The sequence below is a fragment of the Pagrus major genome, chromosome 8 (assembly GCF_040436345.1).
Source record: "Pagrus major chromosome 8, Pma_NU_1.0".
Taxonomy (NCBI): Eukaryota; Metazoa; Chordata; class Actinopteri; order Spariformes; family Sparidae; genus Pagrus; species Pagrus major.
Genome location: NC_133222.1, coordinates 7327079 through 7347187, shown reverse-complemented (window position 1 = coordinate 7347187; position 20109 = coordinate 7327079). Strand labels below are relative to the sequence as shown.

General features: G+C 42.8%; 1 protein-coding gene across 2 annotated transcripts; it reads right to left on the bottom strand.

Annotated features, from left to right (window-relative positions):
• Positions 1-1063: 1063 nt before the first annotated feature.
• On the bottom strand, positions 1064-18508 carry LOC141001081 (ELKS/Rab6-interacting/CAST family member 1-like). Of its 2 annotated transcripts, none has more exons than XM_073472035.1 (19): positions 17734-18508; positions 17423-17611; positions 14024-14315; positions 13161-13288; positions 12967-13044; positions 12719-12874; positions 12434-12601; positions 12115-12282; positions 11867-12004; positions 11637-11777; positions 11254-11394; positions 10943-11136; positions 9710-9845; positions 9091-9222; positions 8014-8174; positions 7665-7812; positions 5668-5763; positions 4467-4652; positions 1064-3865 (listed from the first exon to the last, which is right to left on the bottom strand). In XM_073472035.1, the coding sequence occupies exons 1-19, from the start codon at positions 18277-18279 to the stop codon at positions 3728-3730; spliced, it is 3336 nt and encodes a 1111-aa protein (XP_073328136.1). In that variant the 5' UTR covers positions 18280-18508; the 3' UTR covers positions 1064-3727. The 2 variants fall into 2 exon arrangements, with proteins under 2 accessions (XP_073328136.1, XP_073328137.1); XM_073472036.1 differs by having other exon boundaries at positions 12967-13041.
• Between the last annotated feature and the right edge of the window lie 1601 nt (positions 18509-20109).

The following is a 20109-nucleotide window of genomic DNA, read 5'->3' as shown; positions in this document are numbered from 1 at the left end:
TAAGTAGCCATCTTTCTAGATTCAAACTGTATTCTCGGGACTTTATTCACCTCTGAGGGGACAAGACGGCTTGTTTATTCAGTTGGGGAGCTATATCAGATATTTCTATTCTAGCCTTCGTGTTTGAATTTCTTTACCAAAACTACGTAGTGCACCTTTAAGTTTTGAGCTGTTGAGGACACGTCTTTCATCTGTAAAACTCAAGTCACTTCTGCGCAAGATAATCAGGAAAGTGCCTTTTGATTTCTTACTTTTAGTATCTCAGAGGGGAAACAACTAAATGAAATCTAGATTGAATTATGTAATTTAAGATTGAGATTAAAATTTCACACCTCATATGCCTTAAACATACTTAAAATTTAAACACTGGATAATGTTTGAGTCTTTGTGTTAATTATAAAAAGGTATATTGTAGAAAAATGTATTTACATTCAGAACCAAGTGGGTTTTTTCAGCTATCCTGCTGAATTACACTGGCATGAGGAAAAACATCACATGATACACATCTGCATCCCAGAAGTACTACCCTGGTCCGTCTGTAATGAATGTTCTCAATAATTCTGACTTATATAACTTTATTACTGATAAGTGGTGAAATCTGAACACAGACTGTGAGATTTTTGATAAATAATCGTCAGTAATGTTGATATAATGACTAAGCGGGTGAAGGAAAGTATTACAACAAGTGGAACAGTCTGGTAAGCTCGGAAAATGACACAACTTTACTGCAATGCAGCCCTTAAAACCCACAAAGACAACACTTCTGCCACATCACGATACAACAACATCCAAAATCTAAGACTGTAAATAGTATCATAACACAGTAACAAGAGAATATTGATATATTTCTGAGCTCTACACAAAAACTCCACTTAAAAGTCCCTTTTTTTGCCTTTAAATATATAGCAGCTGCAAATGTGAAATCAAATGGAGGGCTTGTTTTCTGCTTAAAGAATAAAGCTTTCATGCGTTTGGGTGGAGCTTTCTTTAAAAGTTAATGAACAGAGGTGTCTATTGTAAATGTTTGAGGCTAGTTGGGGGGGAAAAAAGAGAAACAAGAAACCAAGGCTTATAATTTATTTATTTACATACATACAAAATCCAAATAACTCACAAACATGTCTGTTTTGCTTTCTTTTTACACAGTTTGATTCTTAACACGAACAGACAGAAGGCAGTACATTTCTCATTACAAATGCAAAAAAGAAAAGAAAAAATGAAAACAAATACCATGAAGTTGACAGAAGCCCCTTAATCAGCTCTGTGTTCCTCAGTAAGGAGTCGAGAAAAAGAAGACGAGACGTTAAGGCAAGGGCGGGGACACACAGGCCAAAGTAAGGGAAATTAAACACTTCAAAAAATAAAAAATAAAAGCTCTCTTCTTCCTCTGAACCCAGTGGTGAGAGGCGAGGGGTTAAAAGGGACGCAGAGAAATTAATCTCGCGTCAGAGAGGTTCGACGGACAAGAAGCACGAAAATAAGCATCCAACTAACATCCTCCAAAAACCAGGGGGGTGCGTTTTAGTAAAAAAATCCACCCACCCTCATTTATCTGTGATCAACAATACATGGGATGTTTGTTAGAAGAACTTTTTCACGACTTGTTTCATAACATTATGTTCCTTTCATAACAGCAGGGGGGGGGGCATGATGGTTGGAGACTATTTTAATCCTTCAGGCACAGTCTGTCTTTGACATCAAGCAACAGAAACTATCGACAGAACAGGTCAGAAGAAAAGACAACAACACTGGAGTCTCAGGATAATACATTTACATCACCGTGTGGTGAAAATATATTAAGAAAAAATAATGACGGTTAGAAATAAATGCAAGAAAAGTACTCTCCCATCACACAGTCACGGTTTGAAAACATTTGTAGTTCACACGTTATTTTGACACAAAAGTTTTTTTTGACACTTCTCTCCTCAGTTTCTGCTGAGGACACTAACTCGACGGTCATTTTTGTTCAGAGCAGCTCGCTCTTCAAGATTCTGTGCAAACATTCAATGCATATCCATACAGTAAACATTTTTATATATATATATATGTTTTATATTTATATATATCTCTATAGAACATGACTTTCCGCAAGTTATGGCAGTACTGTCACACACACACATTTTGTCCCGGAGACAAAATTAGACACAAAAGACAACTGCACTGCTTTTAACTTTTTCAGATTTTTTTTTTTTTTTAAAGAATGCACAACACCTTCCACTTAATTACCTTTATTCAGTCACTGTACGTGTTAAATATCACGTTATTTACAAACTGATCTAAAAAGTCAAAATCTGCTGAAAAGTGACTTTCATTTCCTGTAAATGTAGATGCACTTAGTAATTAAAAACCTCAGCCCTGAAGATTTCAAAAAATACAATAAAAGAGGCATCACTTGCATCTGTAAGTGATCTGAAAAATACAAGAAAGAAACGGAGGGGGAGTCGCTTGTATTCTTCAGTCGACAAACTAAAGATCAGGTGGGCTTTAAGTAACATCTATAGAAACTTTGGATGAGACTGAATGATCAGTGGATCAGATCGTAAAGTTCTTACATCATGCCTTAGCACCAATATTACAGAGAAACAAATATCCCTGCATTAGGTCCAGTACTGATCTCTGTGCATGCTCAAAGGCCACTTCTCAAAAGAAACATTGCATACCTCATAATCAAGTGGACGTTGTGTGCAAAACCATCAAAAACTTAATACGTCACCGAGAATAAAAGCTCTTTTTTTTTTTTTGCTTCCTCTCTCTCTCTCTCACACACACTCCTATTTGAGAACTTAAAAAGCCGACCTCTGATCTGTGCCAAAGGTCGGGCCTTGATCCCCCTCTTGTGCCAGTGACCCAGCCACAGACTGCACAGTAAAACGTACCTACAACTTAATCCCGGCTACAACGGCGACACGTCCACAGCTCCGAGGCTGGGAGTGGAAACATTTGGAGAACGTGCTGCTTTATTTGGTTAAAAAAGTGGCATTTCCTAAGTGTTCGGATGATCGGCCACCAGTAGCTGCATCTCTAACTAGTTACTGACTAAAATACAAAAACAAGCATCTACATGGCTCCATGATTTGCCCACTGAACTCAGCCCCTCTGCTCCCCTCTAGATGTAGCAGCTCCCCAGTTGACATGAAGTGCTTTCCTGCCCCGTGTAAGGAATACGTTTACCCCTTTAACACTTGAAGGATTTGTGACAGGAATCTAAAAAGACTGAGATAGAAGTGAGTAAGGTAACTGTGCTTGATCCAGCACTTCCTGCTCTGAATGAAGCCGTCTAGGGAGAGGAAGGTTGGCAGTATACTCCAAGACTTTGTGCGGAAGTTTGCTTCTTTCATCTGATTTTCCTTTTTCTCTCCCAACGCACCTGTCCCTGACTTACAGGTGTGCAATGACATTTTTCTAAGCAAAGCAGGTGAATTTGGTGAGTTCACAAATGCTAAAGGGATAGATTTTAACTTCTCGTCCCACTGTGATATCTGCCGTATTTGACAACACTGCCACAGACTTCGTGAACATCCCCAATTCAGTTTTGCAGGCCTGACATGAGAGACACACGAGACAGGAAAGCACTTGAACATTTTTTTTTTGTTACGGGGTGGACGAAGGGAGCGAGGAAGAAGAGCTCAGTGGGGCGAGATAATGCCCCAGCTTTCACTCATCCTTCCGGGAGCCTCATTGAGTGGAGGTAGGGGGCTCAGCTACAGGTTATGTCTGAGGTCAGTTGTCAGCACGACTCCTCCAGGGCATTGACGACCTGCTCTAGGATGTCGGGGCAGTAGTCTGCGATCTGCTGGAGGACAGAGTTGGCGTACTCCTGCAGCTCTCCGCTCTCCTTCTCACACACCTCCAGCTCTCGCTCCAACTGGAGAGACAAACATGAATTAGTTTCCAAGCGTCAACAAAAGTCTGCATTTTTCTAAAACTAAAAAAGGCTTTTTTTTAACTCATTCGCTGGATTAAAGCAACCAATAGGAACACTCAGATTTTTAAAGTGAATTAAACAATAGTACTGCTGTTCCTGAGCTGTGGCGGTGATGCTCAGAACATTATTTGCAAAATATCATGATGTCACAGTGCATTTACCCTCTTGACCTTTTGGATATCAAATGTAATAACTTCATTTTATCCTATAAGATATTTGTATGTCAAATTCTATCGTAATTATTGTATTAATTCTTGAGTTATGGCCAAAAATATGCGGTGGAGGAATAAAAAAATCAAATTGTAATTCCGTAATTTTGTCAGACACTTGAATAACAACCTCAGCATGTCAATGAGAAAAACAAGCACTTTTAGGTGACGTAACATTGACGGTCGTTGTTGCCTCAAAGGATTACCTTGCAGACACTACATGTCACGCCTGCTAGGGTTTTCTTCAGGCTAATATACCTGTTATTATATTACAAATTGGTAATTACAAATGCAGGGATGAATAACAGAGCAGCTGAGAGTTCCTCCTCTACCTGTTCGACAGTCATCTTCTGGAGGTCCTTCTCCCAGTCTTCTGGGTCGCTGTGGTGGTAGTGAGAGGGCGGCGTGAGCTGGCTGAGGATGCTGGGGTCCCGGTCATGGCAGAGGTCCGTCAGGTGGGCGATGTAGAGCTTGAGCTTACTGCGGTTCTGGGACAGGGCTAGAAGAGGGGGGATCATCTGCAGGGTGGGAGGAAGAAGAGGAAGAAAGTGTGAGGAGGCAGAGCAGTAAAGGGACAAATTTATATACGAGTGAAAATGAAAGAAAGAAATCATTTTCTTTAGACTTCATGGAAGTTTAATGAGGGTTTCGATGGTTGAACATAATGAAAGACACAAAAACACAAAAAAAAGTGTTTTATGGGAGAAAATCAAAACATCATCATCTGCATGCATGCTCCCATCACCATCTCACATTAGAGCCAGCCTTCTAGAGAATCCTGTGTCATTTAAGTATGTGCAGCTCGACAAAGTGTCTTAAAGCGACTTACTCAACCGCTGATTACACTGAGGTTAAACCGTCCCAATACCCAATGCAGCACCTGTCAGTGTAAGTCAAAATGTGAGGAGCTAATCACTTGTGTCAGAGCAGTGCCATGCAAAGTTAAGATGCTTTAGAGTGAGACTGAACAAGGATCACAATCATCTCATCCTCTTTGCTCCCGCATGCAACACACAAACACACGCCACTAATCCACGTCCCATCAGCCAATAATAAGCAAAAAAATGAACAGTGTTGTTAAAGCACAGGATGAGTGCCATCACAGAAAAGACCAGGCAACAATGACCATCAACATTAAGACGAGCGGATAAAGGAAAACCACAATGAATGAGGATAAGTAAACATGCCACAGAGCACCGATGGAGAAGAAAGGTGTGTCGGGTTTGGCTTTTCATACGAGCTCACCCTTCTGAACAAAATGGCTGAGAGAGAGAGGAGGGGAGGGGGAGGGCAAAAGGTTGGCTACGCCCAAATACCCTCCTCATCATCCTGTTAGCCACAAGGTAAGCCAATCGCAGCATTAGAGAGGAACATTTGGTTAGTGTGTATACAGAAGAAAAAAGTTAAAAACAGAAGAAAACTTCCATCCAACAGGCAACAGTTCAACCTTGTTTACGACAGACGTAACCGATCAACTGCAGAACGTTTATTCAAGCTGTCCGGGATGAAAAGTTTGTGGTTGGGTTAAGCTACCTGATCTGGAGAGGGTTTGTGATTTGTCTGGTCAGGGGCAGTCTTCAGATGATCATCCTCATAGTTGTCTGCCATCAGTTTCATTCTGTTCTGAGTCTGTGAAATAAACACAGTAAGAATTAGAGACGTTCCAACAACATTTTTTCCTACCCGATACTGATTCCCATACCACATATCACCTGATACTTAGTACTGACCAGATACCAGAGCATTAAAAAAAAAAAAAAAGTATTTATATTATTGTTATTATTATTATTACTACTACTACAGGCATATCCATACCAACTGTGTTGACATGGGAACAAAGTATTTAACTGAATTATTTTTTAAAGCTGTAAACTAGCAACTCTGTATGAATATAATACGATTGCTACCATTGGCTAAAGGTTAAACACTTTGTAAAACATGAGCAAATGCATACAGAGAATGACTGCCATAGAGCTTTCTTTGAATTTCTAGTGTGACAGTCAAAACACACACACACAAAAAAAAAAAGATCTGGGAATAAATACCAATTCTTTGAAAAAGCTAAGGCCTTGCATGCGCTCCGTCATTTTACTTCTACTTTTCCAGCATAAGTCGCTGACATTTAGCTAGCTCTGACTAACATTAGACTACAGTGAAAAAATCCAGTTCTTCTTCATCGCTCTAAAACAGCAGTAGTACAGCGAGCAAAACGGCCATTTTATCCAGTTGAAACTACTTTAAAGTTGATTTTTTTGGGGCACTTTTGATTCAGGCACTCTATTTGATGCACATGGGTCTCATCACCATCGGCTACTTGTGCTAAAAAATTCTGTTAAGTTGCATTCAGGTGTATGGGACACGCCAGGAAGTATACGTAATACTTTACATGGTATCAGATAGGTGCATAGACGCTTCGATACCCTATCCAGCATTTTAGGCTGCACCGGAGGCATTTCTGATACTATTATTGGTATCAGAACAAGCCTGGTAGGAATAAAAAAAATCCTTCAGTGTCATTAAAAAGAGATATCTGAGGCTGGAATGAAAAACTTGAGCATAAATAAGCTGAGGTTTGCCAACATGGCTATGTCCTAGAATTGAGTCCAGCAGTACCAACAGGAGTCAGACAAAAGGCCTTTTTTCACAGCAGATATTGTGACTCACAGGTGTTTCTATTCTATTCTAAGAAAACCACAGGCGTTTCTATTCAAGTCTCCCTGTAAGTCATGACAGTGTGCCAGCATGCACAACACCACCACCACCAGCTTAATGATAATTTAGCCATCATTTATCTTATTATCTACACCTGTGCTATTCAATGTCAATGTATCGAACAGGTCCCAAGATCAGTAAAATGTTCTAAGCATCAGGAAACCTGTCTCCAACAACAAATATAGACCCCTGGTTGTTCTAACACTTAAACGTTCCTGTAATGTTTTGACTCTTCATCATCATGCAAAACATTAATATACCGCATTTCAGAGAACTATATCTCTTTTCAAATCTATTTTGTATACAGAATCGAGAGGACTTGGGTGAATCTTATATAATTACCCCACTTTACATTTCAAAATAAGGCTGGCAAAGATTTAGGAGAAAGAGACTGCATGAATTTAAAACCTTTGTGTGCAGCCAGCATACAGGGAAGCCCGTCTCATATGCAGCCATTGTTTTAGGTTACTTTTTGGTTGGCTCGTGGTTAGAGGGAGAGAGTATGGTGGTCTACATCCAGGGACTTCAAATACTGCTGAGAGAAAAAGTTACCCCCCAGTGTGACAGAGAAACCTCAAGGGTTTTAATGCTGAAGGCATAATTTACTGGAATTTGGCTTGTAACTTTGCAGTCTGGTGATAACACAAACTTCTGTGTTACTGAAAAGCTACACTGACATCCAATTTTTCCAAAGGGTTTCCTGATAAGACCTCTGAGCTCTATTCCCTACTGGTGAACATATTGTGTGCGAGAAGTGTAGAAAAGATAAATGGAAATAACAGGACAACCCCTCAATCATGCAGCAGCCTCCTCCCCACCTGCTGTTTGAGCTGCTGCACCAGTCTGTCCTTCTCCCGCTTCAGCTGAGTCACCTCGTCCTGGGTCTTCTTCTTCTTAGAGGAGGACAACTCCAGCAGGGCGATGTTAGCGTCCTTCTCGCTGATAGTAGCCAACAGCGCCTCCTGCCTGTTAGGTGGGGATCGAACAACATGGCATTTAACCACACAAGTAAATAGCTCAATTATCATTTATTATTCATTGTGCAAAATCATCCCACCAGCTGGGGAAGGCTAGAATTGGATGACATTTTACAAGATGAAGGCAGCAATCGATACTCCACAGTCTACTCCACCCTACTGCGAGTGTGTGTGTGTGTGTGTGTCTTACTTCATCTCCAGCACCTCCTCCAGGTGTTTCCTGCGCTCAGCTCGCAGGGTTGAGAGGTGTGCTTCTTTCTCACACAGAGACTGCTGGGTGGAGGCCAGCTTAGCCCTCATCGACTCCAGCTCCTGCTTCACCTTCTCCATGGCCCCCAGCAGCTCCTCCATCTGGGAACACACACACACACACACACCAACAACAACTCAATCATGAATAGAGTGAAACAGATCCCCCAAATCCATCAGTGAATGCATGGGGCTTTTTATCATGACTTGCCAGTATGAAGAGCTCTAATTAGAGGCAGGGGCAGCAGAATTCATGTGGGCTTTTTGGGAAGGACTGAGTAAACTATAACACAGATACCATTGAAACTACAGCACTACAATAACTTTTACCTGTTATTTACTATATAAAAGGGCACAATAGTACCATTGTTTCATATCAATAAGCTTTAATTACAATTGACTGAAAGAAAGAGTGAATAATTCATCCACAAATGATAAATTTTATTGGCTGCTTTGTGCTGTATGAGCGAACCACTACTCAGCATTGCTTTGTTTCATAAGCAAACAGCAGGTAAACAAAATCACATTAAAATTACACAGGTTGCAAACAGCAACGCCTTACAACATAATGCAATCCAACAACATAAATGTCCTGAAAAACTGCAGGGTGGTTGTACGGGACTGCATGAATCGTAGAGGCGTTGTGGTTAGTGTGTCAACCCCCGTCAGTGTTGGAGGTCACACGCACTGGGCTCATACCTTGGACCACTTAATTTGGGCGAGGTTGGACTCATGCATTGGTTTGAGTGAGTGCTTCTGAGAGGCGGTGTGCAGCAGAGAGAAAACAAGAGAAAACCAAAATGAAAGAAATGAGAAAGAGAAGGAGGCCAGAGGAGAGGAAGGAGGTGAAGGAAGGAGGAGAAACACCACAGTGGCAGCAAACAGGTGAGGGAGAATCTCAGTAGATGAAGGCGTTTCCTTTATCTGTGTACAAATATGCATGTGCTGTAGGTGTGCTCCTGTGGCTTGATTAATACGGCACCGTCGTATGTGTGCTATGTGTGTTTGTTTTGTGTACCTGTTTCTCCTGCAGTGACCTGGCAGCCTCTTCCTGTGCCAGCACCATCTCTCGCTCAGCGGTGATCTGAACGCTCTCCCTTAAGGCCTCCTCCAGCTCCTCAATGCGCTCCGCCTTCTGACGCAGAGTGTCCTTCAGAACAGATGTAGGATTATGGTTTCAAGCTACGTCTCCAGCAAAGTATAGTACCCTTTGAACCTTTATGTAACCCATGGTAACTGTACCTTAACGCTAGATCTCTTGAGAGGCTGCTGCTTTTATAAACGGACACACTGTGACCTACACTGTACATTACTGCCCGACTGACGACATTTACAGACTAGCAACCTTTTTCTCCTCTGCTAGCATTCATCATCTCTCTGCTGCAGGCAGTGAGACAAAAGACTGACCAATCAGTGGTATGCAGTGTTTTCACTCCACCTCTCAGTATTGGATCAGTGTTCTAGGTACCTCAAAAAAAAAAAAGTGTGTCGAAAATCAAGATGGCACAGAGCGGTTCTTTTGGTCCCATCCACGACTTTTGATAATGGAAACACAAAACTGAACCGGACTGATTGGTGGATTAGTAAGTTGGTGCCAGAAAATGTGAACTGCGAGGTTTGCACAGTCCAATCCTCACCTTCACCTGCTGTGAGTTCTCAGACAGGTTGTCCTCCCTCTTCCTGGCCTCATCCATGAGTCGAGCATTCCTACTCTTCTCCACTTGCTCCTTGTGCTTCAGAGACGCCACCTTCTTCGTCGAGTCCTTCATCTGCCTACAGGGACACCATACATGGGAGAAGATACATGTTATGTATATGTTAGACTATTGTCCCACTTGACATGTACATGTAAATAATCACTCCAATTTTATATTGTCGGTAACTTGGGGAAAAGTGCAAATGTCTTATGTTTGATTACAGATATGAACCAAGTAAATCTGGATAGGATGATAATTGCATGCCAAGTAAATACAGTGTCAGGCAGCAAATACAAGCTATTTCTAAATCAAATATGGCCATCAAGAGATGTGATCCCCTTTTTTAAATATTCTGACATAACAGTTACGAGCAAAGCCTTACAGACTTTAAACAGACCTGCAAAAATCCATCTCTGATATTAGGGTGAGAGGGAACAATAAAGCAGGGGAAAGCAAGGGAAAACAGGAACAATGAGCATGAACAGAAGTATGAGAAAAGACAAAGAGTTCAATAGGTTAAGACAAAGCAGTTGCTTGCTGCATCACATACTATGGAGGGGTAAAAGATGGAGAAAAACAAGGGAGAGAAATGTGAGCAAAAGATGAGGAGAGTAAGGATGTCAGGGTCGGGAGAGAGAGACGAAGAAGCAAATACTAACCTGGAGGTCAAACTGGTGGGGTGAAAGGTTTCCGGTGTAAAGACAAGAAAGCAGTAAAGAGAAAAACAGACTCAGGCCAGGAAGATGGAGAAAAGAGAAAGAGCTATAGGATTATGTGGTGTCTTTGACTCTGTGTCATAAAGTCACATGATTCACCACAAGTAGAAGACAAACATAGAAAACATTACATGAAAGATGGCTTGCCTTTAACGACTGCAGCCGTACCTACCTACTATCTACCAGCTTTCAAAGCAATACTGCTAAAATGCCAAATGGCAGCTTTCCAAATTACAATAAAATCCACTATTTAATGTGCTCGGGGGCAACGTTCTCCAGAGTGACATGATATCACTGAAAGACAATTTAGTGGTCATAACTCTAAAGTAGCAGGAGAACGAAAAAAGACAGTAGAAAACGCTCTGTAGCTGTCAAACACCACAAAAACAGCACATAACAGAATCATTAGAGACACTATTTATTCCAGAGAGTCACCAACGTCCATGTTTCCACCCACCTCTCCAGCTCATTGATCTTTTTGTCCTTGTCATTCTTCTCATTCTCCATTTCCCGAAGGATCTCCAGCAGGCGGTCCACCTCAGCCTGGGCCTTCCCAGAGTCCTCTTTGTGGCGAGCCACTTCCTGCTCGAGGTTCTTAATGCGCTCGGCCAGCTCGGTGTTGGCCTGAGCCTCCAGGGTTGCATTTTGGGCCTGACAAAAGACGGGCAGCCAGTTAGAAAGCAGTTGTATTCGCTTCCGTGTCCCCAGGTCGCTGTCAAATGAGTGAAAATCATTAAGTAACATCATGTTAGTGCTGAAGGATCTTACTCTCTTAAGCTGGTTCTCCAGTTTGAGGCACTCCTCCTTCTTCTGCTCGAAGATAATCTCCATACTCTTGAGTTTGGAGTCTTTCTTTAGCCCTGAGGAGGCCAGGGATGATGCATGCTCCTTCAGGTCCAACAGAGACGTCTGCACATACACACACAGAGACAGAAATATAGATGAACCTGTTCCTGCTTATCAAACTAACAGAGCCTGAGGAGACTGAAAATACATTAGATTTAATACAGGCCTCCGTGACTCATCGAAAAAGAGACTAATGGAAAAAGCCTGACGCTCATTTCAGGCAGTTTCACTTTATTAATAGAACCACAGTAAACAAGAGTTTGCCTGTATTTGTGTGAACTCGTGTTCCTGAATCCGTTTCTCACCTCTCTGTCTGACAGGTCTCCCTGCAGTAAACTCAGTCTCTCCTTTAACTCTTTCAGTTCTTTCTTGTTCGAGTCAAGTTCCTCCGTCTTTTCCCGGTCATCTCGGTCTCGCTGCTCCTTTAGACGCTCAATGATGCGTTCCTAAGAGGAGGCAGAGACAACGATCACATACGTGCTGCCTTCACAAATGTAACGTTGTATCGCTAATTAACATGCAGACATAAACTCACCTTTTCCGCAAGAGACTCCTCCAGTGTGGTGAGAGCAGTGTCAGTGTTGGAGGTGTCCGCTTGCAAAGACTTTACTCGCTCCTTCAGGCTGCTCATCTGCTTCTCCTTGTCCCTCAGCTGCTCCTGAAGGTTCTCAATCTGCAGAGCAAATGATCAGCCACAGGGCACACGATACAGTATAATGAATGTATTTTCGTGGTCACTTTAGACAAAACAAGACTTTTGAAACAGCTCGTAGTCCAAATCACCTTCTTCTGTAGCACATTAACTTTGCGCTCCTTAACCTCCAGCATGTCCTTGAGGTCGTGGATCTCCCCGTTGAGTGTGCCCTTCTCTTCTGACATTTCTTGTATCTGCTTGCTCTTCTTATTCAGAGTTGTCTCCTTCTCTTCCAAGCGCAGACGTAAGGCGTCCACCTGGCCAGGAAAAGGTAGACAACCTCCTTAACATATGGTAAATTCTGTGTTTTTGTTTGTTTTGACTTTAAAGTGCCCTTGCTGTAAACATATTGCAAAGCCCTCTGGTCAGTAGTGTATATATATATACATATATATGCATCTACTGTACCTCTGTCTGTAAGATGGCGGCTCTCTGCTCCTTGGCAGTGAGGGACTCCTTGAGAACTTCAATGTGCTGCTTGCTGTCTGAGAACTGGTTGGTGAGGGTCTCCAGCTTGGTCTGCAAGCCAAGCAGCTCAGTGTCCTTCCTGGAGAGGTCCTGCTTCACCTGCTCCATCTGACAAACATGAGGCCGAGGGGGAAAGAAAGACGATGAAGGATGGATATGACACTTAGCAAATTAAAGTCTGTTTCTTCCTGATTGTAAGATCCAGAAACTAAACTCGTCTCAGACCTTGTTCTTCATGAACTTGGTGTGGCTGCGGTAGACCTCCATCTGCTTCATCTCCTCCTGACGCTCTTCGCAGCTCAGGAGTCCATTGGATTTCAGCATTAGCAGCTCCTCTTCCATGTCTCTCAGGCCCCGCTCCATTGAATTGATTTTTGCATCCTGGGGTTGATAAAGAGGAGTTCACACACCCATAGCATGACACATGTGTGACCGAAAACACCGCAAACACACTTCTTTATTCAAGTCCTCACCTTCATGTCGATGACAGTCTGTAGAGCCTTAGTTTTGGTGGACTCAGGGGTTCCCTCATATCGACGGTGCAGCTCCTGCTGGATTGGATGAGATATCAAAGTGCAGTTTATATCATTGAATAAATGGGAGAAAGCAACATAACTAGTCCAATAACATGTAATGTTTTATTTCCCATAGTTGGACCAGACAGTACCTCTCTCAGTGCAGAAATCTCTCTGTCTCTCTGGTCCAGTAAACTCTCAAGGTGATGCCTGTGCATCTCTGCATCAGCCAGTCTCCTGGTCCGCTCCTGGTCCTCCTCTGATGCCTTGGCAGATGGCCCTGAAGTTGGAAGAAAGACATTTATGCAGTCTGAAGTCTTTGTAACAGCCAGACCGAGCGTGATCACCCATGTGGTTCACTCGCAGAGGCTAACACAGGGGCTTCAAACAAAAGCTCATCTGTTCAGCAGGGAAAGACATTTTGAAAGTACTGGATTCACAACCCCACAGCCAACATAAAATAAAAACAAATAACAAAAGAAAACTTCCTGAGATATACTCAGGAGTTTAAATAGGTTTTGTGCCCTTAAGACCATAACATGAATGTATTTTGGCAGACACCTATGCAAAGGGGTTTGAATGAAGCCCTTTAGCCTCAGACGCATACTTGAGCTTAAAGCATGAATCGTGGTTAGTTTATGGAGCAAAGTAACCCATATTTGGCCAGTGTGGGAAAGAGCATGGGTGGAGCTGATGGGGATAGCTTTAAGTTGTAGTATGAGACCAAAATATCAAGTGAAGTTGCACTCGCTGGTATGCCTGTAACACTTTTAACGCCTCACAGAAGCAGAAGGAAACGGACGCGTTCCAGGCCTTGGGCTCTACTTTGCATCAGTAATAACGAAAGTGTTACAAGCGTGACATACTTCTCTGTGAGCGCTGATGACTTCATTTGATATTTTGAAATTTCGAAATGTTTGAAAAGAAACATATTGACTCATTATTTTGAAGAGTTTGCTGGTTCTTCTTTTGACTTTAATATTGTAAAAGAATCAGAATCTACGGGCCAACAAACCTTTGCTCTGCAGCATCTCCAGAAGTTTCTTGATGGACTCGTCTCTGGCTCCCAGGGTTTGCTTCTGCGTGTCAATCCTCAACTCCATCTCCTCCAGGGTCTTTCTGAGGAGGAAGAGCTCTTTGGACTGCCTCTCATGTTCGGCCTGTAGCCGCCGGTAGTTTTCCTCTGTTGGTTCAGATGTCAGGGCCAGGTCCCGGCCTTGGTTGGCGGGGTCTTGCTGGAACAGCTGGTTCAGGTCCCTCTGGATCCTCAGCTCATCCTGAAGAGCCTGAACGGTCATCTGAAGATGCTAGAGACAAACAACAGGCATTTGTTAGTGCTTTTATGTCTGTTTGCTGGACTTTATTACAAAATGATGTACACATGGGGTACATGATGTAAGGGAAATGTATTGATTATTTGAATAATACAGGGGCAGAATATCCTGATACAGATCCTGGCAGAATACTGTGATATAGCCCGTTAAAAATAAGCCTCTCATCATGACTGAAAATGTAGCGATGCCCTGACAGATGCACCCCCAACAGCCGTGCTTTGTGGACAGTGTTACATTTCATGCACGGAGAAATACAAGTGGTGAAACACAATCAGCCCAGTATAGTATTGCATTGTTTGTGGCATCTGACGCCGGGGACACTTGGCAGAGCTGCTCTGAGACAGTAACACAAGGCTGTGTTACACTCTGGTGTGAACCAGCTGTGAGCGTTTTCAGACGACAGAACAAAGAGAGAAGTCAGTGTCTGCCTTCGTTTCTCTCTGTCCTCCTCCTCCTCCTCCTCCTCCAGCACCCCTCCCTCTCCTTCCTTTGTCATTCTCTCCTTCTCCCTCCACCGTCAAACACTATTCTCCTCCTCAAACACACACACACACACACACACACACACACACACACACACACACACACACACACACACACACACACTATTCATCTACCTTGCCTGCTCTCGCCCTATCTCCTCCCTCCAATTCTCTCACCTCTCCTCTCACTAAACCCTCCCTCTCCATCACCGTCTCCACCCCGTGACTAAGGCTGACTCACTGCTGTGACTGCACTGACACCCCCCCCAATATAGGCACAGGAGATACATGCACGGACATGCACGGGCACGCACACACACACCTTCTACCTGCCTCAGCCCTCATATTCTCTGTCTCTCCGCCCGAGGAGAGATAACAGTCAGGTGTTTGAGAGAGCACAAAGAATAGGAGATGTGATCCAAACACTAGGTCATAACTCGGAACGACAGAGTGCACACAAACATCTGCTACAGCTCAACCACAGCACTGGACAAACTGTATACAAGACAAAATGTTAAATGTGCTAATATCTGCTCCGCTTACTTTAGTACTACTGTATGTCGGTTACTACAACTACAATTAACCAATAAGTTGCCAACTGTTTTGATAATCCAATAATTGGTTTGAGTAATTTTTTAAAGAAGAAATGTAAAAGATGTGAATATTTTCTGTTTTTTTTATTCCTCTATCACAGTAAACTGAATATCTTTGGGTTGTGGACAAAAAAGGCCATTTGAGGACATCATCTTGTGCTTTGGGAAACACTGATGAACATTTTATAGACCAAACAGCTAACTGATTCATCGAGAAAATAATCCAACAAATGAATCGACAAGGAAAATGATCCTTGGGGATTTCATCCATGTAGTTCGGAGTATTTAGCAAGAGATAAGTGATGATTATTAGGGGACTATTTGACTTTTTTTTTTCCTAATGGGAAAAAGAGGATGACAGCCATTTCCCACCGTTATAGACTAGGTAATAGCTGTCACTTGTCATAAAGAAAAAAAATCAAGTAATGATTTGGGAAAAGCTTTGGCAGCAACACGTATCAGCACAGAAGCTCATCAAAACAATACACATAAACGTTAACATACATTTGCAGACGTATTCACTGTCAGCTGAACCCGCGTTCAAAAAGGGCAAGCAGTTTAACCGAAGCCGTAATTAGCCAAATGCCTAAGAGTGTGTGTGTGCATGTGTGTGTCTGTGCTTTCCGTTGCATTCGTGCCAGTGTGGGAGGTGGAGGCTGACATATGAAAGCAGACATCTTTAAATTATAGCACCCACTGATTAGCCCTGCACTAGTCGGGCATTACTGGGAAATTAGTCCACAGTGTGATTTTGTGACTCAGCAGGAGTGAAAACAGCAAATTATATAGATCTGCCCATCCATTAAGAATCACAGCGAAACAAAGACTATTTCTCTTCATTAATGAAACACAATTTGCACAATTCTCTCAACATACTGTAGGTGTTAAAAAAAGACCTTGTGCCTATATTTATTCACTTGTTAGTATTAAATAAATATTTTGTGTGCAGGATGACACAGAGTAGAGAACAAGGAATTGGCCTTGAATTAATCAATGCCAGTGTCTCTTTACTTTTGATACAGAGCCACTGAAGATAAAAAATAAAAAAAACAGACAGAGGTGGCAACAGAGAAAAGGAGGCATCTGAAAATGCTGGACTTCCACACCTAAAATTAAGAATGAAGCCATTTGGATGAATGGCAACACATATTCAAGTCCAGTATACTAAATTTTGACAGGTATTGGAAGGGGAGGTGCGAAGACTCATACTAGAAGTTTCACACCTTGTTTTAAAAAAGCTGGAATGACGGATGAACTTGATAAAATCTTGTAATTAAAAATTTAAGAGGACTCAAAGCAGTCGACACCGCGTTACAGTCATACAGAATATAGATACTTTTAATCCTTTAGAGAATATGATGAAACCATACCAGTGTGTTCTACCGTTTTAGTAAAGGTTTCCATCAGAAGACAAATGTGTAACATGTATTTGTCTGTTTTTCGATCATTTCTCTTCAATGTATAATGTCATCTGTGAACAGCCAGACAACATTAAATGTAATCCTCTTGTAAGGCACGTAAACAAAATGCTGAATCAAAAGTGCCATTCACAACAGCTCTGTTAGCACTGCTACAGTGACAACATTGTTAGATTAGTTTCTTATTTTCAGCCATGGTTAAACTACAACTACAACTACTACTACTACTACTACTACACACAGAGAGACACAGTTTTAAATGTGTACCTTCTCCACATTTTTATCCTGTTCACCACATCCAGCAATTTCTAAAACATACAGAAATGCTAATGCCACCATTAGACTTACGGACTCTTTCATCTATTAAGCATGAGCATATAGTGGCATATAAGAGGATTAACTAGATGTTCAAAAACTGCCTCTAACCTATGCAGAGAGAAACACACTTGTACTAAAGCCGACACCCAAGCTGGGAGAGATGCTTTCATCCAAACATGTTGGATGTTGAGAAAAATGAGTTGATGATATCAGAAGCGAGGATTTTGAGGCAAAGGCATCTATTCAAATAAATATAAGCCAACACTCACCTGTGCTTCATCTTGAATCACGCGGTATTGTTCCTTCCAGACGGTGATCTTAGAAACTTCATCCTTCCTGAGAGCTCGCTCCTTTTTTAATTCTGGGCTCCAGAAGGTCTTGATTGAATTCATGGAGGAACTGAGCTTGCTCTCCTTAACTTCCACTTCTCGCCGCAGCATCTCATTCTCACGCAGGACCTGAGGAAGCAGGATAAAGGCAAATAAATACCGTACAGGTGGTCTGTCCAACCTAGCAAGTCAAAAATTCCACATTATTGATAGAGAAAATCAGACAGAGAGAAAATAAATGAACAAAATACCTCTTTCAGTTGGGCCTGCAGGTCCAGTATGGTGTTGTCTCTGGCCTGCCTTAGAGAATGGGGCACAGTGGAGGCCATGTGGTGGTCCCCAAAAGCTAGAGCATCACCTGCCATCATGCCTGCTGGCAGCACAGCATTGCCAGGCACTGAGGTGGAGATGTTGGGGGTGCTGGCAGCCACAACTCCACTGTTGCTGCCCCTTGATCCATATGTCACCCTCTGCCTCCCCATGGTCGTCACTGTCCCACCACTTTTGGGGATGTGGTCACCTGCCATGGCGACCTCATTGTCACTCAGGTACATTGGTCCTGAGGTGGCATACGCAGCGTTGAGGGACTGGATGTTCTCCATGGAAAGCGTCTTGCCTCCTGGTCCTCCAGGACCCCCTCCGCTGCCTCCGGTGCTGTTGGTGCGACGGTGTCCCATCCGAGGAGAGCGGGGAAGGCGAGGGGAACGGCCAGATCCCTGACTTCCAGTGCCACCTCCATCTCTTCCTCCACTGTGGTTGGCATCCCCTCTGCCGACAGAGCGGGCACTACCGTACATCTTCGAAGCTGATCGCAAAACTGAAGAACGGCCTCAAGTTTCTCTTTATATATATATATATATTCTTGCTGATTTTGTAGTTGTGACTTTCACAGGTTGTGAGAATATGTGGTAGTAATCCTTCCTCAACTGGAGCCCGTGGACACAATGTTCATGATAAATTACGAGGTCTGATGCTGAGACGAGGCCGACAGACTCTCCTCTTCGTACAGGAGATACAAGATTATGACACCAATCTGCAAAGAAAGCACAGTTTCTGCCTGTTAAGACGTGCTATTAATATGTAGTCAAGTAAAATAAAATCTTATGCAGGTAAAATTGACAACGCAGCATCAAATCCAAACTCTGCAACCCTGTGGTGTCGACAGAGGGTCAGCAAAGGGGCCTCGATCCACTTCGAGCAAAGTGGGGGGGGGATAGTACATTTAATATAAACTACTTTTAACATTCAGCACAGCGAGAATGAGCAGAAATGTGTGCTGAGGTTTCCCTGTCTCAACTGGATACCCTCATGCAGTACAGACAGTTATGTAACTGCATAAAGTCACGTCTAAGAACTAAATTCTTCTCAGATGGGGTCCCTCAGCACAAAGTCCCTGTTAGTTAACCAGCTGTTGTGTTTTTGCCTGAGGACACAGGTCAGATGTGGAGACTTTAAGTTTGATCCTTCACAAAAAAGGTTGCACCTGAGTGCTGTAGCGTTATAACCATTGGCAAGTTATAACCTTAGTGTGAGCCTCGACGGACAATTTGACTTTAAAAAGAAACATTACAAGACTTGGACCTTTGTGTAGGTTAATATACGTCAAAAATATTCTGCTTTGTGTTGTTTTATAGCCTGTTTTTTACGCTGAATTGCCATCACAGCCATTTAAACCGGGCAGTCTGCGTGGCCTTGCTAGCAGCTAACACCGGCTAACTAACGGCTGACAATCCCTCCTCTAAAACTACGCGTTTGCCCCAAAATGTGGTCGTTTTCTCGAGATGTGTGTCAAACTGGCTCGTAGATTTAATCAGATGAAAACATATTGAATCTCTGAATCCCCCTTTTTTTTCTCTCCTCCTCAATGTGCTGACGCTACGGATTAAAACTAGCAAGGGAGGGAAAAGGGGATTGTCCGTGGTGAACATCGTAAAGGGGGAGAGAAAAAAAATGTCCCTACTCGCTGAATTTAACACAATATAGAGACAACAGCTTGTAAAACAGATGGCTGGATATCTGAGGTGAGATGTGGTGTCAATATGTGACACAATTAAAGCGTTTTGTACGACCCTAACGCCACCGTGCAGGGTCTGCCCGCTTTGAAGACACCCACATCAAACCATGTCCATTTTTCCTCGGCTTTTCGTCTCCAAGCTCCGGCTGCCTTCACTCAGATGTGTCGCTAACACCCAGAAAACAGCTAAAACAGCAAAATGTATGATGTTAAACGTGACATATGGAGGCTAAGTCCATCCAAATTATGTGGTCAAGCAGAGCCTCTTATTTTTTCTCCCCCCTCCTCGCTAACACAATAGCCAGAGCTGGAAAATCTCAACCAAACAAACTACCTTTTTTCTCGTTGTCTGCCGGAGCTCAAAGCGGTGCCAATGCCGGATCCCGTGTCAAGTGGAAATCTGCTGCAAAAACCGTCATGTTACGTTAATTCCTCGTCAGATGTCTATCTGATTTTCCCATCTTTTTTTTTCTTTCTTTTTTTTTCCTGCCAGCGGTACCAGCGGCTCAGGAGAGCCAGGGCGCCTCAGTGACGTCAAGCCTCCTGTGCGCGCTCACGACAAGTCTTCCTCGCCACGCTTGAATTTTAAACGCGCGGTCACGAGCTTCTTGGT

What these genes read in the sequence shown, in the direction of transcription:
- LOC141001081 (XM_073472035.1), bottom strand. Translation starts at nt 18,279, where the DNA reads ATGTACGGTAGTGCCCGCTCTGTCGGCAGAGGGGATGCCAACCACAGT. An exon ending in GGTCACTGCAGGAGAAACAG is followed by an intron (nt 8,175 to 9,090) that starts GTACACAAAACA and finishes GTGTGTTCCCAG; the next exon opens with ATGGAGGAGCTGCTGGGGGC. An exon ending in TGCAGCAGCTCAAACAGCAG is followed by an intron (nt 5,764 to 7,664) that starts GTGGGGAGGAGG and finishes TTTATTTCACAG; the next exon opens with ACTCAGAACAGAATGAAACT.